General features: G+C 34.1%; 1 protein-coding gene across 4 annotated transcripts in view; it reads left to right on the top strand.

Annotated features, from left to right (window-relative positions):
• The window catches only part of Hectd1 (HECT domain E3 ubiquitin protein ligase 1), a 95187-nt gene that overhangs the window by 46652 nt on the left and 22569 nt on the right, over window positions 1-25966 (top strand). For 2 of the 4 annotated variants that reach the window (XM_010633563.3, XM_010633562.3), the window contains exons 12-25: window positions 1217-1439; window positions 1935-2198; window positions 2289-2365; window positions 7105-7239; window positions 7978-8124; window positions 9129-9223; window positions 11169-11274; window positions 13687-13821; window positions 15067-15206; window positions 15475-15798; window positions 17389-17555; window positions 17649-17825; window positions 21623-22459; window positions 23091-23312. In XM_010633563.3, coding sequence (XP_010631865.1) covers window positions 1217-1439; window positions 1935-2198; window positions 2289-2365; window positions 7105-7239; window positions 7978-8124; window positions 9129-9223; window positions 11169-11274; window positions 13687-13821; window positions 15067-15206; window positions 15475-15798; window positions 17389-17555; window positions 17649-17825; window positions 21623-22459; window positions 23091-23312 — 3049 coding nt within the window. The remainder of the gene's footprint in view (window positions 1-1216; window positions 1440-1934; window positions 2199-2288; window positions 2366-7104; window positions 7240-7977; window positions 8125-9128; window positions 9224-11168; window positions 11275-13686; window positions 13822-15066; window positions 15207-15474; window positions 15799-17388; window positions 17556-17648; window positions 17826-21622; window positions 22460-23090; window positions 23313-25966) is intronic. The other 2 variants (XM_010633564.3, XM_010633565.3) reach the window with 2 other exon arrangements.

Here is a 25966-nt window from a genome sequence, read left to right as displayed (position 1 = left end):
TAAAAAAAAAAAAAAAAAAAAAAAAAAAAAAAAAAAAAAAAATTTGTCAAAAGAGAATTCTGTCAGATTTTGCTTAATATCTGGAGTTTTTGTTGTTTTTTTTGTTTTGGCTGGCCCTAAAGATCAGATGCAAAGTTTTGTGCATGCTAGGAAGAGCTTTATGATTGGGTTATATCCATAGTCCCTTTGCCTGTCATTGTTACGGACAGTGAAGTGCTTATAAAGCTTATATTTGATTATTTTCCAAGCTGATCTTTTTCTTTCTTTTTTTTTTGTGGTACCGGGGATCAAACTCTGGTCCTTGCGCTTGTGAGGCAGGCAGCAGAACCACTGAGCTAAATCCCTGACCCAAGAAAGAATAAGAATAATAAATTTGTTCTAGACTTTAGTCGCTCTCTTACTCTATAGAACATTAGTACTTGTTCTTTCTGTATAACTGTATTTTATGTTATCCAACCTCCCTCTACTCCAACTCTCCTCTTTTCTCTCTGCTAGTGACCATTATTCTACTCTATTTCAGAAGATAACTATATTTTAGCTGTCACCTCTGAATGAGAATAAGCAGTATTTGCCTTTCTGTGGTTGGCTTATTTGCCTTATATCACTTAACATAATGTCCTCCATTTCCATCCATGTTGCCACAAGTGACATGATTTTAATCTCTTTTTAAATGGCTGAATAGTAATTTGTTGTGTATACATACCCCATCTTATTTAAAAATTTGTTCTTTTTTTTTTTTATGACGCTGGGTATCATACTCAGGGTCTTGTATATGCTAGGCAAATATTCTACCCCTCACTTAAGTCCCCAGTCCACAATTTCCTTTTTTTTTTTTTTGGTACAAGGGATTGAACTTGGGACCTTGTTCTTGCATGGCAGGTGGCAGAACCACTGAGCTAAATTCCTGGCCCCAGAATTTACTTTTGAAAAGTTTTTCTGGTGATTCTTTTATACCTCATAGTTTGAATACCAATGATCTGGTGTAAGCTTTCATTTTTTATAAATGATGAGTTAGTTCCAGAAATGTAGTGAGTTTACCAGAGTCTTTGAGTATTAAGTAAATGTATTAACTAAATGTACGTAAAGCTCTTATCCATTGGTATTATGCTTAGGATGTTTAAATTCTAAATTGGATTTAAAGTCATGTTTTAAATATACTTAAGAATATTTGAAATAAGATTTTTCCATGTTTTATTGATTAATTTTATATATTTAGGAAGATGAACCCCAGGAAGATGCCAAAGAATTGCAGCAAGGTAAACCATATCATTGGAGAGACTGGTCAATCATTAGAGGAAGGGACTGCTTATATATTTGGAGTGATGCAGCAGCCTTGGAATTATCTAATGGCAGTAATGGATGGTTCAGATTCATATTGGATGGAAAACTTGCCACGATGTATTCAAGTGGTAGTCCTGAAGGTGGATCGGATAGTTCAGGTAATACTTTGTTTCAGTATTTTCTTAGCTTCTATAATTTGTTCTTATGTTTATATTTTTGCTGCTGTTGTGGAACAGCATATCCTTGATCACGTGCTCAATTTAGTAATAGAGAAAAATTGTTCTATGAACAAGTGTTTCATAAATACTTTTTGTTATATGAGACAAGGGACAGCACTATAACTATTTTTAATTTCCCGTGTTTTAAATAGGACTGTTTTTTTTTTTTTGTCATTTAATGGTAAATCACATGGTATATTGCTATCCCAATTTGTATCTTTTCTCCGAAATCTCAATTTTAAAAAATTATGCCCTATAGGATTGCTTTTACATCTTAAAACTATAATAAATTGAACCAGTGAGAAAATACCAAAGAACAAATCCTCCTCATTCTTATTTTATAAAATGGACATTCCAATAAGTAGTTTCTGTTTTCTAAATTATGGAATATTTAAAAGGAGTGAGGTTTTAAAACAAGTATTTTTGTCTTTGTAGAAAGCAGAAGTGAATTCTTAGAAAAGTTACAGAGAGCTCGAGGCCAAGTAAAACCATCTACTTCAAGTCAACCTATACTCTCGGCACCAGGACCCACTAAACTTACTGTAGGGAATTGGTCCTTAACGTGTTTGAAAGAAGGAGAAATTGCCATTCACAACTCAGATGGTCAGCAAGCTACAATATTGAAAGAAGATTTACCTGGTTTTGTATTTGAATCTAATAGAGGAACTAAACATTCATTTACTGCAGAAACTTCTCTAGGTAAGTATTAGCTTATTTAAGTTTAACAAGTAAGAATAAATATGTTAAATTTAATACTGTGTGTTGAAATGTTCTTCTGTCCTCCCTAAGGTTCAGAATTTGTGACTGGATGGACTGGAAAAAGAGGAAGAAAGCTGAAATCCAAGTTAGAAAAAACAAAGCAAAAGGTATATTTGTGGAATGTGCTTTTTTGGTCTTTTATATTGACTAGGTAAATTTTCAGAGATAGAGAATTTGAGTTGAGAAAACAGCCATATAACATAAGCTTCCCAAATATAACAATTTCAGTTTTACTTTTTTCGTTGTTCACTATTTTCACACAGTATTTATATATAATTTAATAATTACAAGTATATTAAATACCAGCATTAAAACTGAAGCAAAATAAAAATGAGGAAAAAATGAAATTTAAATTGTTTTAAATTTTTTTACTTGTTACTGTCACAAACCTTTAAAGATATATTGAGATTATGAATCATGATATTATATATATATGGTAATATGAACAGATAAAAATAACAGTTTTATAATCTAGACTTAATAGTTTGTAATGATGCAATTTAACTGCCTGATTCTAAATTTAAATTATGTTAAGCTTAGTGTGATGGCTAACTTAGATGAAATCTTTGCAGTTATATATCTTGGTACTCAGTTGCCTTGAAGCTTGTCAAATTTGGTACTAATTTTAACACCAACATTTTGTCCCTATAATTGTCATTTGTTTGGTGTGTAATGCAAATGCTAGAACTTATCAGTGTGAGGCTCACTCATCCAAACTGTTTGGTGCTTGTTGTGTCTTTTAGTGCCCACTGTACTTCAAAAACATAGAACTCAGCATATAGCAGTCCTTGGTTAGGCATGTACAAGACACTAGGTTTGTTCCTCAGCCATTTAAAAAAAACAAAATCCTGGGATCAAATGTATTATTGGTTCTTCTGATGCATTATTAAGTTTTAAAATCATAATAATTTTTATGTTCTATTCTCCATGTATGAATTATTGTTTTAAAAGAATAGCCCATGTAGTTCCAAATATTCAGTATTCAAATATCAAATATTCATATTTTTAAAAAACAAAGTATCAGTTAGATTTAGCTAGAATATTGAATATTTTATAGTAACAAGTATGTTTGTTTTAGCTGGGCTTGGTGGCACACACTTGGAATCCCAGCACTTGGGAGGCTGAGGCAGGAGGATTGCTGTGAGTTTGAGGTCAGCCTGGACTACACAGTGAGTTCAAGGCCATCCTGAACTTCATAGTGAGTCCTTGTCTCAAAAAATCAAAACCAAAACAAAATGTTTGTTTATATACCTATAATGGTAATATAAAAGAGTTTTAAAATACAGTATATAAAGAATACATGTAGGTAGTTCGAATTAGGGGAGAATATATTACTTTTATTTATTTGGCTTTATTTACAGAAAATTTTTTTATTATAAAAAGGCTCATGTCTTCTATTTTTGTTGTGAATGTTCTGGGTTGTCTTAATGCTATTTCCTGTGCTAGATTTTGTTTTTTCTTTGAGACAGGGTCTTACTATGTAGTTGAGACTGACCTGGAACTCACTATGTAGCCTGGGCTGGCCTCGAACTCATAGCAATACTCCTGCCTCAGCCTCCGGAGTGCTGGGATTACAGGCATGCGCCACTACGCCCGGCAGTCCTGTGCTAGATTTTGGAAGGAACCTAGCTTCAATTTTTTTTAGTGCTTAAAAGTTATCCCTTATAGTTTCTGATTGATTGCCCCTGTGTGATGCTTTGTTTTTATTTTTGCGTGTAAGGTCATATTTTTTTTTTTTTTTTTTTTTTTTTTTTTTTTTTGTACTGAGTATTGAACTGGGGTCTTTGTGCTTGCAAGGTAGGTGGTGGAACCACTGAGCTAAATCCCCAGCCCCTAGATTACTTCTAATTTAAAATGTATTGAAGATGTTTGAGGAAAAAAAAAAAACTCCCTCAATTGAATATACGCCAGATGGAATTTTTAAGTTAAACACAGTCAGTTTTCATTGTTTTGTCACCTGATGCGTTTATGACCTTATTTTATGTGTATTTCTGTGTAAAGACACTTTGTTTAACCAGTCAGCAGCATAACTAGTTAACAGTAAACTGGCCAACAGCACTGTCATGCCTAAACCCATATTTTTTTCTATAATATATATTACAGTCTTCTATTTAGAAACTAGACAGGCTGTCAGAACAACAGTGGTGTGGGAGGGAATTTTAAACAGCGTACCTTCAGAGTCTGAAGATACAGCTATATCTCTATCTATATATAATTTTAAATTTTATGCACAAAACAAAATTTCAAGGTATGGAATTTTCCACCGTGATGTCATGTTGGCGCTCAAAACATTTTGGAATATTTTGAATTTCAGATTTTAGGATCAGGGATACTGATCTTGTACATTGTATTGATCAAATAAATTTAGACTAACAGAGAACTGAGATTTCATACTACCAGTGATAAACCAGTGAGTGTAGTAGTCCAATCGTGTGTTTTCATTTCTTATGAAACTGGGTTGGTAGCCAGGCGTGGTGTTCTTGTTTATAATCTCAGTGTTCTAGGTGGCTGAAGAAGAAGGATCAAAAGTTTGAACCCAATTTGAGCATTATATTAAAATCCTGTCTCAAATTTAAAAATGGGCTAGGGATGTAGCTCAGTGCAAATGCTCTGGGTTCAAGCTCTGGTACCTAAAACAACAATACAAAATGAAACCAGGATTGATAGGCACAGTGATCCAGGCCCATAATTCTAGTTGCTTAGGAGGCTGAGGTTGGAGGATGGGAAGCTTGAGGCCAGCTTGAGCAATTTAGCAGGACTCTGCCCCAAAATAAAGAAAGGCTGAGGAGGAGGTACATCTCAGAGGTAGAAGCTTACCTGGATTACTGGTTTACTGTCACCTCTTTTTTTTTTTTTTTTTTTTTTTTTTTGTGGCACTGGGGTTTGAACCTAGGGCCTTGTGCATTCTGGGTAAGCACTCTACTTCTGGTTCATATCTTCTGCCCTTGATTTACTTACTTGATTTGAAATCAGTAGCAGTTGACCAAGTGGCTGTTGTTCTGCATATAAAAACATATTGCAAAGTATACTTATTTTAAATAGAAGTGATTTTAACTTTTAGTTTTAGTCTTAGGTTTATTAACACTTTTTTTTTCAAATAAACTTTATTAAAGCAAAAAAGGAGTATTGTAAGGAACCAAAACTGTCTGTTATTACATTGCATGCACAATAAGAGAAAGGTGATTGCAATACCTGGTATACAAGTACTGAACTCTGAAGTCATGAGTGTAAAAAAACATGAACTACAAAGCAATACAATAATTACAGTGCAGAAAATATGTACTAATGAGCAAAAGGCAACAGTCAAAACAATTGTAGATTTCCTAGTATTGCTATAAATGTTTCCTTAGTGTTTTCTTTGTACTTTTAATAATTTAGAATAGTAATTGAGCATATTTCTTGTAAATCTGCAGAAGATGCATTTACAATCCACTATACACACTGTCTGTTTCATGTCATGGTGAGAAAGCCATCCTATATAGCCAAGCACAACATGCTTTTTCCTTTTTAATATTATACAAAGTTAGTAACAAATGGTGAATCAGTTTGCCAGCATAATTTTCATGTACTCAGAATGGCTAGAAACGTGTCAGTTTTGTTAGCTCCAAGGGATTGTATTCATGCAGAATGACTTATGGCCTTTGACTTTTCTTGAACTACATCTGGCTCCATGCTTGGCAAGACGCAGAAACAGAAATCCCATGAGCCAAGTGGGATTTTGACAAAGCTGCAGAAACCAGAGGTCATTTTGTTGCGCTGTCTACCCATCTTGAAGTTGCTACCTTGTGATTATGGAGACTTATTTAAAATAATGAGTGCTGGGGAAAGCTGGAGTAACTATTTACATTCTTTGGTATTTAACCATAGAGCATGCACGTTTTTTCAAAAAATGTGCTATTAAAACAACTCTATAATCCAACGCCATACTTTCTTACATCTAAACATCACTTTTCATTTTTTCTATGCACCCTCACCTCCCCAGCTGAGTCATTGTTGTGAATGAAAAACAAAACAAAACAAAACAAAAACGTCCCCTAACTCTCAAAACATGACTTCTTTGAGATTCAGAGTGACGTAACATCCATAAACTCTTTAAAGTTAACACTGTTAGAAAGGAATAGTTTCTTTGAAGTTGTCCAGTTTCCAGGACTTGCCATCTTTTCATTCTGAAGGACCTGCCACAATGGAATATACTTTTGGAAGAAAAGTTTTTTCTGTTACATTAAAGTTGGGTTGAGTTAGGTGATGAGTGAAATACAATAGAGACTTTGAATTTACATTACTTAACCTTTCTTTTTTTAGTGGGGGAGGGTACTGGGAATCGAACTCAGTTCCTTGTTCTTGAGAGGCAGGCGACAGAACCACTGAGCCAAATCCCCAGCCCTTAATTAACTTTTCTTTTTGTTTTGTTTCTGTATTTTTTGTTGTTACTAGGGATTATACTTGCATCCTTGTGCTTGCGAGGCAGTCACCAGAACTACGGAGCTAGTAGGCCCCCCTTAATTGACTTTTAACATGGACTCCTCCTGCCTCGGCCTCCTTAGTTGCTGTGATTGTGGGCATGTCCAACCCCAATTTTTATTTCTTAAAATTGTACATATCTGGACATGGTGCCACATGCCTGTAATCCAAGCATTTGGGAGGCTGAGGCAGGAGGATTTCTGGGAGTTTGAGGCCAGCCTGGGCTATATAATGTGTTCAGGGCCAGCCTGCATTGCATAGCAAGATGATGCTGTCTCAAAGAGCAAGCAAAATTGCCTATAGGAGTGTAAAGTGGAATAATAAAATTGTTAAATATAGTGAAAATTTACTTTATTTTGCTTATTTGCTGCGATTACTTTGGTAGGTACGAACTATGGCTCGAGATTTGTATGATGACCACTTTAAAGCTGTTGAAAGTATGCCACGTGGAGTAGTGGTAACACTCAGAAACATAGCAACTCAGTTGGAGTCATCTTGGGAACTTCATACAAATAGACAGGTAAAATCAACTTTTTGATTTTATGACACACAATGAAATTTAGTTCAGTTCTCTCCTCTATCCTTTGTGTTCTGGATAGTTAGCATCAGTAAATTATGGCCCTCAAGTCAAATCTGCCTGCTATCTGGTTTTATATAACTTTGTGATTTAAGAATGGTTTTTAGGGCTGAAGATTTAGCTCAGTGGTACCACCGCCTGCCTCCCAAGCGCAAGGTACTGAGTTTGATCCCCAGTACTAGGGGAAAAAAAAAGACTGGCTTTTATATTTTTCAGTGATTAAAAAAATCAAAAGAAGAAAAATATTTTATGGTACTTGAATGTTATATAAAAGCAAGTTTCAGTGTTCATAGTTTCATTGCACATGGCTGTATTCATTCATTTATATAGTGTCTGTGTATGCTTTGGTGTGTTAAAATGCAGGGTTGAATACTCCTGACAAACTTTATGGCCTACATATAGTATTTTACAAGGGCGCTCTACAAAAAAGTTTGCTAATCTCTGGGAGAGATAATTTGAACTTCTAATCTTGCTTAATATCTAATTTTTATCATGAAAATTGGTGGTAATGGTGATGATGATGGGTGGTAGTTATTGAGGGGGCTGTTTTGATGGAGATAAACTCAGGGCTCCAGTGCAGGCTGAACAGTCACCACCACTGATTTATACATCTCAGCCCTGATAAACTATTATAGGGACAGTGTTTTTGTTCTTTTATTCTCACTAATTTTTTTTTTTCAGTGTATTGAAGGCGAGAACACTTGGAGAGATTTAATGAAAACAGCTTTAGAAAACCTAATTGTTCTTTTGAAGGATGAAAACACCATTTCACCATATGAAATGTGCAGTAGTGGTTTAGTACAAGCACTTCTCACTGTTTTAAATAATGTAAGTTTATTAAATATTAGAGAATAGTACAATATAGTTTAGTATTTTTTTTTCTAACAGTTTAAAAGTCATGGCTGTACTTTTGGTAGTTATTTTTCATATTCAGAAGCTGAATAAATGTTAATTTTTCTAATTTCTCTTGCCTTTTCTTTAAGTTGTATCATTACTTTTAAGCCAGTTTAAACTGAGTGTATTTTGACTTCTAAGTTCTCCAGTTATAATTTATACAATATTTTGTTAAATGAAACATGTTGGATTAATATTTCACTCTTTATTGCTCTAGTTTCCTCATAAGTTGTGTGAAATATCATGAATCTGAAATTCCTAAACTTTATACATAAATAATGATATTTAGGAATTCTATGTGAATATTTGGCAAGAATTTGCTAATATCCTGATATAACTCTTTACCTTGAAAATACCTTCATTGTGGTACATTTTTTTCTTTTTAATGAAAGCAACAGTTTCTATTTCAGTTCTACTTGTCATTTTACTTTCTTGATTTTAGTATTTGTATATGATGGTATACTTTGAAATTTATGTTATTTTAATTTCAGTGAGTCTCATTTTCTTCATAAATTTTGCCATTTGCATTTGTTCCCATTAAAATTAAAGTGATACATGACATATCACTTAGTAATATCTGTGAAACAATGGTATTGGTATATCAGTTTTTTTCTAATATTTCTTTAAGTAGTATTTTAAAAATAGAAAATGTTCATAATTTATAACCTTTTGCATACTTTGGGAAACATTGATTTATTAGCACAATTATACTGACTACTTAATAACATTGAAGAAGAGAAAATACCTGTATGTAAGCTAAAACCTGCTAGCTGTACAGAAAAAATAATTTTTATTGAAAGATTATTTTTTATTGAAAGATTAAATGATTAATACCTTCCTCCAAATGGATAATTTAGTAAGATTTTAATAATATATTAATAATTTTTGTCCTCATTAGTTTTTGATACATTTTTGTTCTTTGATACATTTTCTTTTAGAGCATGGATTTGGATTTGAAACAAGATTGTAGTCAACTGGTAGAAAGAATAAATGTTTTCAAAACAGCCTTTAGTGAAAACGAAGATGATGAAAGGTAAAATCCAGGACTGGTGATGTATTTCAATGGTAGATCAGTTTTGGTGAACCTTTGGCATGCATGCGACAGTGGGCTATTTGTTTCATTGAAAACTTTTGTACACAATGTGTTAGCATATACAAGACTCTCAACCTCCACCAAAACTAAACAAAAACCCCTAATTTAAAAAAATTTGATATCTATAATATTTACACAGTTGGTATACTTCTTTAAGTTTAATACAGTGTCAATACAAAAGACACTTATTTAATTAAAAGGTAGCTTATTATAAATGTATTAGGAAAAATTCAAAATATTTTCTTGATCCAACAATGAAAGAAAATTTATTGCGCGCATATGTGTAGCTGATTACTTAAGATACAGTTGAAAATTTGAACATTGGCTAAATATTTGATAATAGCATTAAGTAGTTTTCATTTTTATTTTTTTTTATTTCTTTCTTTTTTTGGTTTTTTGGAGACAGGGTCTCACTATGTAGTTGAGATGGACCTGGAACTCACTATGTTGTAGCCCAGGCTGGTCTCAAACTCAAAGCAATCCTCCTGCCTCAGCCTCCCAAGTGCTGGGATTACCGGCATGCTTTCATTTTTATTTTTAAAGAATTTCTTTAGAAATACTCAGACTATTTCTGGATGATAAGATAGGCAGTCTTTTTCTTCAAGATATATGGGGAGGATGGACAGGGGATTTTGCTCAGTGGTTCTGCTGCCTTCCTTGCAAGCTCAAGGGTCTGAGTTCAATCTCTGGAAAACAAAAAAGATATATGGGAAGGAGAGATAACGAGTATAGATAGAAATAAATCAGCCATTGGTAGCAAATTGTTGTAGGTAGTCATGGGTCACTCAGGGTGCATAATATATAATATTTTGCTACATTTTTGTTATTTTAAAAATTTTTATTAATACAAAACATGTACATAAGGCCATGTATTTAGCTCTATGGTGCTGCTGCCTGCCTCACAAATGCAAGGACCCAAGTTCGATCCCCATTACCAAAAAAAAAAAATGTACATAACATATCTTAATTCTTTGAATTTCCCCCCCTTCTCCATTTTGCCTGCTTTTGAATGTTCCTGAATTTTTAAAAATAAATGGAATTCAAGTAGTTTTATGTATTATTTCAATTAACATTCTATTGCATATATAAATCTTTATGGATGATAATTTATTGAAATATTACTGTACTGGGGGAGGGGACAAAAAAGAATTAAGATATATTATGTACGTGCACTGACTCTCCACAATGAATGTAATCATTACATACTGCAGACATACTAATAAAATAAAAGGAGATTTAAAAATATTGCTGTTACAAACATTTTAAGTTTTGCAAATTATTACTAAATACTAAAATATGCTAGTCTCAGTGGAAATAACTTTTTATATAAATTCCTTAAGTGGTATCACTATGATAAATATTATGGCTAATTTTAAAAGTTCTTCCAAATTTCAAACTATTTTCCAGAAATATGCCAATTTATGCTCTCATAATGTGTGAGAAAGAATGTTACCCTTTCCATGAAGTATTTTCATTTTTACAACTTTAATGTTTTATATACTTTTTATGTAATAAATAGTAGATAAATTGTTTAAATGTTAAAAAAAAATAACTTCTTTTTTGTACCGGGGATTGAACTTGGGTCCTTGTGCTTGCAAGGCAGGTGACCGAACCGCTGAGCTAAATCCCCGGCCCTAAAAAAAAAAATAACTTCTACATCTGCTTTGAATCCTGTTGATAATTTTATTAGAAAAATGAAATTCTTAAATGAACAAAATTGAGTTAATGAGCATGTCTCTGACTGCTTGGAAATACTCTGATGTTAAATCAAACTTTGGGTTTGCACTCTTGAAAGCAGGGGACTATGTCAGGTTGGTTACAGTAGTTTCTGCATGATCATTTGTGTGCAGTTATAAATAAGCTTTTAACAATTTTTTTTTCACAGTCGACCAGCAGTTGCATTAATTCGAAAGTTAATAGCTGTACTAGAATCAATTGAACGTCTACCTCTCCATTTGTATGATGCACCCGGATCCACATATAACCTCCAGGTAACCATGAAAACGTCAGTAGTTAGTATAGCTGAATGTATCTAGGAACAGTGATATGCTTTTCTTTCTTTTGCTTAATCTTTTAGATTTTTAGATTAAATCCATTTGATTGATCTTTTTTGAACGACTCTTGCTTTGAATCTATTGGCATTTCAATATCTTTTGAAATGAAATAACTGTAGGGAAAACTACATTTATGCATTTAAGAATATTGTCGATAATAACATTTTATATATTATAAATTGAAAAATATTTTATCAGTGGGAAATGCAGATAAGAGTTGGTCTAGAATTTTGAGTTGAGTTCTCTTAGTCCATTTGGACTGCTGTAACAAAATACCTTAGAATGAGTAATTTATAAATAGCAGTTATTTAATGGTCACATTTCTGGTGGTTGGAGTGTCCTTTGTCAAGCACCAGCAGATTTAGTGTCTAGTGAGGACCTCTTCTTAACTGTGTGTCCTCACTGCTGCAGAAATGAACAAGATCCTGAGGTCTCTACCTTTGTGACCCAGTTACTCCCCAAAGTCCCTGCCTACCCTTACCACTGCACTGCATATTAAATTTTAATATATCAGTTTGGGCTTGGTGGGGGTGGGAAACAACAGAAACATTCAGACCATAGCAAGTCTCCTTTTTGTCTCTATGTGCTAAATATGAAAAAAATGTGACAATATTTTAAGTACAGTTTTGTTCATGTCTCTGTCATTGAATAGGAAGAGCCAGGTCATATAAGCCTTTGCTATATGTATTGACCACATACTTGATAGCCTGTTTCTTCTCTGTGTGTTTATCTCTTTTTCTCTCTTCTTCTCCCTCTCTGCCTCTCTCTTACTCTCATTTATTCATTCCATTTTGTTTTTGTTAGTAGCTAGGCTTTAGATGTGAAGAGTTAAAACAAACTTTGACTGCTAATATCCCAGCCCAGATTTTTACCATATCTTCTGTGGGTTGCTTTAGTTTTTCCTTGCAAGTCATCTGCTTGAATATTACCTTTAATTGGGCAGGGGATTTAGGCTGGTGGTACCATGACTGCCTCACAGGTGCAAGGAACCTGAATTTGATCCCAGTACCATTTAAAAAAAAAAGAAAAAAAAATATATATAAAAGCTTTGATTTCTTTTCAATACAGCCTTTAATAAGTGACTGAGGATTTGTATTTTCTAAAGCATTGCCTATTTAAAGGGAACAAAATCTTACATATGTCTGAGAACCTGGTACAGTTGCCAAATGCCCTAGATTTAAACACTAGTGAACTTATCCATGGCGTTCCAGTGTATCCAATATGTCTACATATTTAAAATTATGAAGTGCTACTTTGTGTTTTATTTAGACAGAGTAGTAGGACCATTGGGACTGTATATGGTCCATCCTTTCTAGGCTTTGTATCCTTGGTAATTGAAGGTAATTGGAAAATAATAGTACCTGCTTATATAGTTGCAGGAGCACCAACATCTTTTATTATGCACTCTCTGCTGCAGAAAATTGTGCAAGATCCATCCAAAGACAGAAAGGCTGCAGCTGTGCCCTTTGGTAATTTTAAGCATACAAAACGCACATATAAATATTTAATATTGTTTCTGTAGGAGTCATAGGTACTAGAAATTGCTAGTTCCATACTTGTTACTTACTAAAATGTATTGGAATAGAGCTGAAGATTTAGCTCAGTCAATGGTGCTGCTCCCTGCCTCGCAAGCACAAGGTCCTGAGTTCGATCCCCAGTACCCCCCAAAAGTATTAGAATAAAAATTATTTTAAAAAATTTATTAACCTTAGATTGTATATAAAGGAATAGCTATTTGGCAGCTTTTCAGAAACTTATCTACAAAATGAGTTTTAGCTTAGAAATTTAATACTTCTGTTTTATAATAATTTTTTAAACATACAGTAGTACTGCAGTTTCCCAACTTGATTTTTTTTTTGTTTATTTGTTTGTTTGTTTTGTTTTTTTGAGACAGGGTCTCACTATGTAGTTAGCTCAGGCTGGTCTCGAACTCCTAGTGATCCTCCTGCCTCAGCCTCCCGAGTGCTGGGATTACAGGCATGTGCCACCACGCCCGGCTTCCAATTTAATTTGTTTTTGATTTTGGAGAAGATGGCTGCAGTCATGTTTATCACTTGATGTAGTTTTTGAATCAATATTTGCAAACAGAAGCTTTTGTGTACTGAGATATACTACTGCATGTATGTTTGAAGTTACTTAGAAATTTTAGTTAACAGTTTTCTCTTTAGGCATTACCAACTTATCCAGTGGTTCTTTTTATAAAAAACATTAGAAAACAGGTACTCATGTATCTTCCCATTATGGTTATACCTTATAAAATTCTCAGTTCTGTCGTTGATATTGTGTCATTTTTATAATTCTATGGAAAAAGGAAGATATTTTCTAAAGAATTTTTATCATTCTATACAGATACTTACCAGAAGATTACGATTTCGGTTGGAACGAGCACCTGGGGAAACTGCATTAATAGATCGGACTGGCAGAATGTTGAAGATGGAACCCTTAGCTACTGTGGAATCTCTGGAACAGTATCTCTTGAAAATGGTGAGCTTCTTTCTGGCAAAGGCATGGTGAAATAAGCATGTGGTTTAACCCTTTAGGATAGAAGTTTGGGAAGTATATATCCAGAATATGATAATATATCCAGTAATTCTTTTTTTTTTTTTTTTTTTTTTTTTTTCTTCTTCTCAGTACCGGGGATCGAACTTGGGTCCTTGTGCTTGCGAGGCAGGCAGCGGAACCACTGAGCTAAATCCCTGGCCCCAGTAATCCTATTTTGAGGAATCTTTTGTTTGTTTTTTTGCTTATAGTCCAGGTTGGTTTTGAATTCACTATGTAGCTGGTCTCAAACTCTTGATGATCTTCCCACCTCAGCCTCCCAAGTGCTGAGATTACGGGTGTGTGCCACCACGTCCAGCTTATTGTTAGTAATCGTTCAAGAAAAATGATCTTATATACTGTATAAAAATCTTCTACATAAGGATGTTTATTATGGTTTTTGGTAATGTTGACATAGTAAGTGAAACTCTCATCTCAGGCTGATATGAGGCACAAACCTGTGATCCTAAGGAGCAGGATGCTGAGGCAGGAAAATCCCTGCAAGTTAGAGGTTAGCCTGAAGTATGTAGTGAGACCCTGTAGAAGGAAAAAAAGTTACTTTCATGCCAATCAATAAAATATTATCGAGGGCTGGGGATTTAGCTCAGTGGTGCAGCACCTGCCTTGCAAGTGCAAGGTGTACACACACACACACACACACACACACAAGCAGATTTTTTAAACTTTTAAAATTTGTTTTTAGTTGACAATTAATTGTATGTTTGTTTTGAAATTATATAGCTGCAAGTGTAGAAATGTTTTTGTATACTACAGTCAAATCTGTTTTATTCTGTCCATTGAAATAATAGACTAAAAAATACTGATTGTGAAATTTTTTGGTTCTGGAATTTAAAATTTTCTGTATAGTGTTTTTTGTGGTGAGATAATTTTTCAAATATCTGTAAATGAGCCGGGTGTGGTGGTGCATGCCTGTAATCCCAGCACTTGGGAGGCTGAGGCAGGAGGATCACTGTGAGTTAGAGACCACCCTGGGCTACATAGTGAGTTCCAGGTCAGTCTTAACTACATAGTGAGATCCTGTCTCAAACCAAAAAGAAAAAAAAAAAGAAATCTGTAAATGAATGTTTGTTGTAATAAAATGGTTGAGTTTAAAGATAGAGGAGAAAAGTAACTAATACGTTTAAAAATAGACTGTAAAGGTGAATATCTCCACTATTTTTCTTGGTTTAGGTAGCAAAACAGTGGTATGATTTTGACAGATCTTCGTTTGTTTTTGTTCGAAAATTAAGAGAAGGTCAGAATTTTATATTTCGACATCAGCATGATTTTGATGAAAATGGAATCATTTACTGGATTGGGACAAATGCAAAGTAAGTCATTCTGTTTAAGCTAAAGTGATACTATTCATCTGGAAAAGAATCCTAAGTGTATAATATAATGATTAGCAACTCCTCAGATATCCTGCAGTTATTTTGTGTTATCAGTTAAAGATTATTCAGATTACTTTCTGTAAAGGAAAAAGATGTTTCAGTTGTTAATTGTAGAATTTTATTTAACTTAATATAATTTTATATTTGAAAACTAGTGTGACCAAATTCAGTTGTTTTAAAATTATTAATTTCTGTTTTGTTTTAATAGAACTGCATATGAATGGGTAAATCCTGCTGCTTATGGACTTGTAGTAGTAACATCATCAGAAGGCAGAAATCTACCTTATGGTCGCTTGGAGGACATACTAAGTCGAGATAATTCAGCTTTAAATTGTCATAGCAACGATGATAAGAATGCCTGGTTTGCCATAGATCTGGGTCTCTGGATGGTACCATCAGCATATACACTTCGTCATGCTCGAGGTTATGGAAGGTCTGCCCTGAGAAATTGGGTTTTCCAGGTATCCAAAGATGGACAGAACTGGACTTCTTTGTATACCCATGTTGATGACTGCAGTCTCAATGAACCAGGGTTAGTTGAGGAGTCTTTGTAAATTGGAAAGCTCAGTAAAGAGCTTGGTTTATTTTTCTAATTGTATATTATAGACCTTTCTTTGTTGACACAAAATTTTGAATATTGAAACAATTTTCTTTGTGAAAACAAATTATTTGATCTCAGGTTTAGATTAAATGAGTATAAAGCTAGTGTGTATGTGTGTGTGTGTGTGTGTGTGTGTGTGTGTGTAGCACACAGAAATGAAATTAGCTATGTTTAAAATTGCCATATAGTGGGCCAGGGATTTAGCTCAGTGGTTTGGTGGCCTGCCTTGTTCAATCCCCGGTACCAAAAAAAAAAAATAAAATTGCCATAGTCACATAGTACATATGGATGTTCAACAAATTAATGGTTAGAATTATGGCTGACTTGCATTTTCATTTTAATGTATCTCCCCAAATTTTGTGTATTGGTCACATACACATCTGCGTATCTATGGTATTTTGTTTTGTGTGTGCTCTTTTTTTTTGTGCTGACATTCAAACCCAGGGCCTCATACGTACTAAGCAAACGTTCTACCACTGAGCTGTATCTTCATCCTAGATTGTATGTTATTTAGTACTTATATTTCAGAAAGATTAGTTATACTAAGTTTTAATTGTACGGCCCATTTCAAGGGGTAGAGTGTAGAGTTCAATTGCTTTCTGCATTTGAAACATTATGAAAGGATATTCTTAGTGTTAAGATTAATAGGTAATATTTTCAATTTTCTTAAACTTTAATGTTAAAAATTTTAAGACATTATTTAAAACTGGCTGGGTATCACGTGTGTATTCTCAGCACTGGCGAGGCTGAGGCAGCTCGCTGCAAGTTAGAGGCCAGCCTGAAATACACAGTGAAACTCTTGTTTCAAAAAAAACAAATAGAGGGACAAGGATATAGCTCACTGGCACAGCGCCTGCCTGGCAAGCGCAAGGTCCTGAGTTTGACCCCTAGGTACAAAAAAATAAAACAAAACAAAGCATAAAAACCAAAAACACCTTGTAAAGGGGCCGGAGATTTAGCTTAGTGGTTCCTCTGCCTACCTTGTAAGCACAAGGAGCAGAGTTCGATACCCAGTACCCTCAAAAAACAAACAAACTATGAATAAAACACTTTATAAGAATTAAAAAGTATATTTTTATCAAAAGCCATATTCTTTACTTTTTAATATTAATCATTCAATATTATTAATCAAATTAATAATACATATTTCTCTCTTTTAGTACTGGGGATTGATCCCAGCATCTTGTATGTGCTAGGCAGGTGCTCTTCCACTAAGTTATATCCTCAGCCTTCTCATTTTATTTTGAAATGGGGTCTTACTCAGTTGCCTAGGCTGGCCTTGAATTTAAAATCCCCCTAACCTGGCACCTCAAGTAGCTGGGATTACAGGCATGTGCTATATGCTGGGCTATATTTCATTTTTACCATATATTCCTTCATTTTGTTTTCCATTGATTTCTTGATTCTTACCACAAATTGTTGAGTAAATACAAAAGTTCTTTATTATGTAAGAAATGTTCCCCACCTTGAACATCTTGTTCATTTGTTTTAAAGCATGATTTTCTCTTAACACATTTACAGGTCAACTGCAACTTGGCCTCTTGATCCACCAAAGGATGAAAAACAAGGGTGGCGACATGTGAGAATTAAACAGATGGGGAAGAATGCTAGTGGACAAACACACTACCTCTCACTATCTGGATTTGAACTTTATGGCAGTGTAAATGGAGTGTGTGAAGATCAGCTTGGTAATGAGAGGAAATGAGGTTTTTCTAGCTTTACAACGATTATATTTATAAAGAGTGATTTCGGGTCTTTTTCTCTTAATTTCTATCTTACAGGAAAAGCAGCTAAGGAAGCAGAAGCTAATCTTAGAAGACAGAGACGTCTGGTACGCTCCCAGGTTCTGAAGTACATGGTTCCTGGAGCTCGTGTTATCAGAGGCCTAGATTGGAAATGGCGAGATCAGGATGGCAGCCCACAGGGAGAAGGCACCGTCACAGGAGAACTACATAATGGTGAGTAAGTAGGTGCTTAGCACTTGTGATGTACAGACCAAGGAGTTAAATCATAATATATCTTTTCTTTTGTTATTTCGGGATACTTTAGGGTTAATTATATAAACATATCAGAAATATGTGGAGCAATTGATAATAACCTTACATTAAAGCTGGATTTGTTTTTTTTTTTTTTTTTTTTTTTTTTTGGTCAGACTCACTATTTAGTTCAGACTGGCCTTGAACTCACTAGGTATTCCAGGCTGGTCTTGAACTCATGGCAGTCTTTCTTTGTCAGGCTCCTGAGTGCTGGAATTACAGGTGTGCACCAGCATGCCCAGCTCTGGAAAAAACTAATTTAGAAATGAGAGCAAATTTTTAATTCTTGAGTTTTAATTAGAATGTTGTTGCTGATATTTATGTGACTCTTGACTTAGTATCTAAGTTGAATATATTCAAGACATTGTTTTCTTTACTATTTTCAAGTTTCCTTTGGGCTTGGTTTTAATTTCTCAAGCTTTTTATCTTGTTTGTCTCAATATTTTTTTACTGCAGTAAGGTCATATGGAACACCTTTTAGTAGATGAGTATTTCAGTGTTTCTCAGTCTGCCAGCTTTTTTGGAGTTTAAATTTTCATGTTTAGTAGGGCTTATTGTGTAAATCAAGTTCATATTTAGCTTTTGATTCTTAGAGATCTCATTGACATTATTACCACTTAATAAGTTATTAACTCCCAAAGGAACTATACTAATTTTTTATAACTGTATGGTTTATCAGGAGATAATTTGCCTAAACAATAGTGGGTTCATTCCTGTTAATTTGCCTGGCATTCATTTTTTTTTTATTTTTAAATTTATTTTTATTTTTTAATTAATTAATTTTTTTGGTACCAGGGATCAACCTCGGGACCTTGTGCTTGTAAGGTAGGCACAGTGCCACTAAGATAAACCCTGGCACTAGGGTTGTTTTTTGTTTATATTTTTGGTACCAGGGATTGAACTCAGGACCTTGTGCTTGCAAGGTTGGCACAGTGCCACTGAGCTAAATCCCTGGCCCTGCCTAGCATTTAAAAAAAAAGGTTCATATTTTCAATTTACACCATAAATGCATAAGTTGAGATAGAGCACACTGTTGCATCTCAAGAGGGTACCTCACTCAGTCTGAGAAGAGGGAATAGACTCTGAGTGAGGAAACAAAAGTGGTTATCCTGATGATACTATTGTTGGTAATGTAGAGCACTTCTTTGTGCAGTCATCCCTAGGAAAGGCATATTTTTTCTCTGTCACAGTCAAAACTATCTAACTTCTCTCATCTCAAGAGAAAAGCTACAAAAGATATGTACACACACACACATGCTTTTTTTTTGTACTGGGGATCGAACTCTGGACATTGTGCTTGCGAGGCAGGTGGCAGAACCATACACCATATGTTTAAAAAGTCATAATAGAAGTGATAGTGCTTAGAAGAATAGCTAACATTTAATTTCATAATATGTTCATGTTTTATATGATAAAAGCATTATTTAAAGAAATCCCATTTTATTATATTGCCTTTGAGTTTCTGTTCCTTGAATCACCACACTACCTAATGCATTTTAATAGCATCAAACCCTAATTTTAAATTACTATAAATCATTATAATCAAAGCAGGTTTACAGTCATGCAAAATTTATAAATATCAGTTCATATGATGATAATACTATTCAACTAGAAATGTAAAATGTTATCTTGGTGATACTTAAATTCATAATCTATTTCCCACATTATTTTGGCCTTGAAACATGTAACTTGGTGAGAGGTGGCTAGTTTGGGTCATGTTGATGCAGTTCATTTCTCTCTGGATGGAGTCATCTAGGAAACAACCATAAGAAAATCAGAATCTTAATTCAAGAAAATCTGTTTGCTGATTTATAAATACAGAGATTCATTTTCTACTTAAAACCTTTATGTCACAGAGGTTTCTAGTTTTGTTGTTTTTGTTTGTTTGTTTGTTTGAGACAGGGTCTCATTATGTAGTTGAGACTGACCTGGAACTCACTATGTAGCGTAGGCTGGTCTCAAACTCTATTCTTTGTGTGTATCTTTTGGGCTTAGGTTGATTTTTTTTTTTTTTTTTTAATACCCTTACATTTAGTTGTAGTATGTATGTACTCCTTCTTAGTTACATTAGAAGTTTTAATACCAGTTTAAACAATGTTCTCAACTTTAAAATAAATGATTGAAACTTTAAAATATTTTTCCACATTATATACTTCTGTTCTGTGTTGGTAGAAAATACATTTATTTCATTCCCCAAATATTTAATGCCTATTATGTAAAGTTACTTTGTTAAACTTCAGATATTCAGTGATCAAGAAAAAGTATGAGCCCTTGTATTCTCAGTAAAACAAATAAACTACAATTACAAATTTTGGTAAGTCCTGTGAAGTTATCAGTGTATTTTTGGGTCATTTAATACAAAGCTCATTTTAATTTAGGATTGGAATATGTTCTTGAACCTTTCCTTTGCTCAAACTTTACTGTGTAGCAAGAGGGCTAGTTAAATGTTGGTTCTTCAGAGATTATTTCAGCATACAGAATAATTTGAAGCATTTGATCTCACCTAAACTACTTATGTAGATTTGGGGTAGTCACTTTCCCTTTCAAGGAACTTATTTGCAAATAATCCCCATAGGCGATTCACTATTACTTCTGCCCCCTGAGTTTCATCATAAACATATGTATGGGTGGTTGGATAGCTGCGTATGCTGGTGTGTGTGTGTGATGGAGCTTATACTTTGTGGGTATGCGGGTAAAGTATTTTTAAATGTTGCCAAAACTTGCTATACTTTAAAAAATGTTTTATGTGTTTTCCTCAGAAGTAGTTTATTACACTGAAGAAAGATTAAAAATTTCTACTAATTTTCTTTGTAGTAGTCAGTTTACGTCTTTGCTTTAGGATTTTGAAGTTTTGTTTATTACTTTGAAAAGAGTATTATTTTCCAAGTACAAGTAAATATAGATTGAATACCATTCATGTCATTAGTTTTTCACATGTTAATAGCTTTAGCATATAGGTTCTAATCAAAGCTCAGCATGCTTTTTAAACTTTGTTTTTAAAATGTTCTGTGCTTATTCATAGTTATTGAATTTAATCATAAGAGAATCAAGTAACCACTGAACTTTGAGAACACAACCGAAATGCTTAGTGTTTTATTTGAACTAGTAACCTGAAATTTTCTACAGGTGATATATAAATATTTTATCTGTTGTTTAGAGGGGTTTGCTCAACCTTAGAAATTAATGGTAAGCCAGCACTTTTTTCTAGAAAGAACATTTAATCACATAGTCATATTTAGTGATTTAAAATTTTTTTCATTTACTTGCTGAAGTTGCAGTATGGAAATATTTGTATCAATCTTAACAATTTAAAAAAAATTCTTCCATTTAAAATATAACACAATAAATGTAAACATGACCCTTACATTACTTTTAAATATCACTAGTCTTTAACAGTTCAGAAATAAGGGAAATAAAAGGGAGAATTTTAAAGGTTTCCCAGAAATGTTTACAGTATCTCTCTCTTTCCTTAGTATAATTTTGTCATGAGAATTACATAATAGAGATCTTCAAATAGCTAGTGTAGTTATATATAGTCAGATATCATTTCAATTAATTAGCATCCAAAATTTACATTTTAGCTAACAGACATTAAATAACTGTAGAAATTCAGAGAAGTTCAACACTGATGGAAATGCTGATCCCATATTGTGGAGCTACTGTCTGACACGCTCCTGTCTGCTTTCTACTGGGTCTTACAAACTCCTGTCCCTTTCCAGGCTGGATTGATGTCACCTGGGATGCTGGTGGCTCAAACTCTTACCGTATGGGCGCAGAAGGAAAATTTGACCTCAAGCTTGCACCAGGGTACGACCCTGATACAGTGGCATCACCCAAACCTGTTTCATCCACTGTTTCAGGCACAACGCAGTCATGGAGCAGCTTGGTGAAAAACAACTGTCCAGACAAGACATCTGCTGCTGCAGGCTCCTCAAGTAGAAAAGGAAGCAGCAGTTCTGTGTGTAGCGTGGCCAGTAGCAGCGACATCAGCTTGGGTTCGACCAAAACGGAACGGAGATCAGAAATTGTAATGGAACACAGTATAGTTTCAGGAGCTGATGTCCATGAACCAATTGTTGTTCTTTCATCTGCTGAAAACGTCCCTCAAACAGAAGTAGGGTCATCTTCCAGTGCAAGCACCAGCACCTTAACAGCGGAGACGGGAAGTGAAAATGCTGAAAGGAAGTTAGGCCCTGATAGTTCTGTTCGTACTCCTGGAGAGTGTAGCGTAATATCTATGGGAATTGTTAGTATTAGTTCTCCTGATGTTAGTTCAGTATCTGAATTAACTAATAAAGAAGCAGCTTCACAACGACCCCTTAGCTCTTCGGCAAGTAACAGACTATCAGTGAGTTCTTTGTTGGCTGCTGGGGCCCCTATGAGCTCTAGTGCAAGTGTACCTAACCTGTCCTCAAGAGAAACATCTAGCTTGGAAAGTTTTGTAAGGAGAGTGGCAAACATAGCACGGACTAATGCCACGAACAACATGAATCTAAGCCGAAGCAGCAGTGATAACAACACTAATACTTTGGGGAGGAATGTGATGAGCACAGCAAGTAAGTGAGCTTTTCCTTCTGGAACCCAATGTTTTTTCCACTGAGGGATGCACTCTTGTTCAGTGTGTTCTGGCTGCAATCTTTAGAACATTAACCATGTTAGAGACAACTACCTCAGATTTAATGCTTCAGAGGTATGAAGTTAACTTCTATAGAATCATTCTAAAAATTGAGATCAGCTATGAAGATTCTTATTGTGAAAGGATAAAACAGTAACACCTGCTTTTCTCTCCTTTATAATAAATGGTTAAGCAAAATTGCGTGAAGCAATATGAAACTATTAAACATTGAAGCCAGAGCTTCACCCTGATTAAAACTTTTACTTAGCCCCTAAATTGAATGTAGCCCCTGAAAGTTATTTAATTCATTTAATTCTGATTTAAGTTACTACTGGGTCAAAGAAACGCCCTTAGAAAATATATTGGAAATTATTTTCATTAAGCTAGGCTTAATATTTTGAAAATAATAGTGCTTTGAAAACAAGAATTTTTAGTTGGATTTCAGTTGGGTTCCCAAAGTTGTTTTTCAGTCTTTTCGTTATTAGTGTGTTTCGTGATCTCAAAAATATAAATCTTGGTTTTAATAAGGTTATCGTACTACTAACATTGATTTGCTTAATTTTTATCTTTAGCTTCTCCTCTTATGGGTGCTCAGAGTTTCCCTAATCTGACGACACCTGGTACCACATCCACAGTGACTATGTCGACATCCAGTGTTACTAGCAGCAGCAATGCAGCTACAGCTACAACTGTTCTATCAGTTGGCCAGTCATTAAGCAATACCTTAACCACTAGCCTCACATCAACGTCCAGTGAGAGTGACACTGGACAGGAAGCAGAATATTCCTTATATGGTGAGTTACACTTTAAAATAAATGTATTTAAATATTGATAAAATGATGCTTTTATGATGTTTTTCTCCTGGGGTAGTTAACTTTTTCTTAAAAAATTCTCCATATAAATACAAAATCTTCCTTTAAGATGAAAAAGCTCATTGATATGAAAGACTTAAAAATTATGAGCCAGGTGTGGTGGTGCATGCCTGTAATCCCAGTGCTCAGGAGGCTGAAGCAGGTGTATTTTCTTGAGTTTGAGGCCAGCCTGAGATACAGAGCAAGATCCTGTCTCAAAAAAAAAAAAAAAAAAAAAAAAAAAAAAAAAAGATAATAAAAATCACAGATAATCTATGGAATTTCATGTGTCATCTTTTTTCCCTTTTGTCACTAGTGAAGTTTTAATGAAGAACCATAATAACAAAGATAGTTGATAACCTTTAGGAATAGAAGTATAATAGTAAGCTTTGTAAAGTGATATTCCTTATACACTGTTGTGGTCTTTTGCAAATAAGTCCCTTGTTAGGTAACATTTGAATTTTTCAAATCTATTAAATTTTGCGTAGAAAGTTTTGTAGTTCATCATCATAGCTTCTATGTTATATAGCCAGAGGTACAATTATTTGACTCAATTAAAATATCTTTCTTTTGACTTAATTTGAAAATTAATTTTTTTTTTCCTAGTTTGATGGTGCTGGGTTTGGACCCAGGATCTCCTCATACGTGCTGGGCAGCGCACTGTCACTGAGCTATATTCTGAGCCCAAAGTAACACTTTTTATAGGAAATGCAGAAAGTAAATCTATAGTAACTACCTTCCAGATCTGATTTGCTGCATATTATTTCATTTTTTTTCTTTTTAACAGAAAGGGTTAAATCCTTTCAACCAGCTGGGTTTTTGTTTGTTTGTTTGTTTGTTTTTGCTTTGTACCCAGGATAGAACTCAGTGCCTTGTACTTTTGAGGCAGGTGGTGGCACCACTGAGCTAAATCCTGGCCCCTCAGCCAACTGCTTTCACTAAGTACATTTTAAAAATATTTTCACATTATTGGGATGGGTTTTGAGAACATTTGAAATGGCTGCCAAATATTCCACTGTTTGTATGTTCACTATTCAATAAATTCTGTATTTTGTATATCTAAGACACTCTGGTTTGTTTTTGTTTGTTTTGTTTTGTTTTGTTTTGTTTTGTTTTGTTTTGTTTTTTGGTTTATTGAGACAGGGTCTCACTGTAGTTAAGACTGACCTGGAACTCACTATGTAGCCCAGGCTGGTCTTGAACTCACAGCGATCCTCCTGGGATTACAGGTGTGCACCACTAGCGGGGCTAAGTTACCCTGTTTTCTTTCCATGAATGAAATGTGCATTGCATGTGAATGTGTGTTGCACAGTTGTATCTTTATAGACTTTCTTAGGATAAATGCCTCAATTGCCTTTCAAAAGGCAACTGTATTCCCATTAATTGAAATACCCTTTATCACACATCCATGATCACATTAACTATTCTTCTTGTGTTTGTTTTTTGTTTTGTTGGGGGGAGAGTTCCAGGAATCAAACCCCAGGGCCTTGAACATGTTAGATGAGCACATTTCTACTGAGCTATATTTTTTTGAAAATTATTTTTGGTTATTTTAAAGATAAGAAAATTTATATGGAGATGTGTTTTAAGTACATGTTATGTATACCTCACTTTAATAGGTTTTCTTCTTTTTCTGAGAATATGGTCTCCTATTCTAAACCAAAGATTGGCTTTGATATTTTATGATTTTAGGATAATTATCACATTTGTTTCTATGAAGAAATATTAAGTGTTGTCTGTTAAGTGTGTGTGCAAAATGATGGTGATTATTATACCAAAGTCTTTTAAATTCATAGAGTAAGTTATTTTCCAACTTATTATTTCTCATGAGAGATCTTTACCTTTACTCATTTGTTACTAACTTTAATTTAAAGCTTTAGTTCTGGATTATATAAAGTTTAAATAGGCTGTAGATGTGTACTAGTGGGTAAAAGTACTAAAAAGTTAGGACTACTGGATGACTTTTAATAATTGATGATGATGAAAATTTCCTTTTCTACTCGAGGCTTTACGACTTAGTATGTAGAATCAGTATGACATCACTTCTTATATCTGTATGCACAATATGTATAAACTTTTACTTTTTTACATGTTGAAAAACATGATTTAATTGTATGATGTCCAATATGTGGTATATGGAAATTTTATGCTCTTAAATGCTGATAAAACAAAAGATGAGAAAAATGAACTTCAGTAAATTGTAATATATGAGATAGAATTTCAGTGCATAAAGATAATTGTATGGTCTTTAAAAAATAAATCATTCTGGCTGAGTATAGTGGTACACAACACTCTGGAGAATGAGGCAAGAGGATGACAAGTTCAAACTGAGCCTGGGCAATTTAGCAATTTAGCTAGACTCTGTCTCCAAACAAAAATTTTTTTGGAAAAAAGCTGAATATGTAGCTCAGTATGGAGGCCTTTAGTTCAGTCCCCAATACCACCACCAAAGAAAAAAGGTGAAACATACTGGTATGGCGGTATACCTATTATACAACCCACTCAGGAGATTACAGCAGTGGACTCACAAGTTCAAGGCCAGCCTGCATAGCAGAACCCTATTTAAAAAAAAAAAAAAAAAAAAAAAAGTATAACCA

Source organism: Fukomys damarensis, unplaced genomic scaffold, assembly GCF_012274545.1.
Source record: "Fukomys damarensis isolate Sample0158 unplaced genomic scaffold, DMR_v1.0_HiC HiC_scaffold_17, whole genome shotgun sequence".
Lineage (NCBI taxonomy): Eukaryota > Metazoa > Chordata > Mammalia > Rodentia > Bathyergidae > Fukomys > Fukomys damarensis.
Note: the sequence above shows the minus strand (reverse complement) of the source record. Positions and strands in the feature narration are given on the sequence as shown.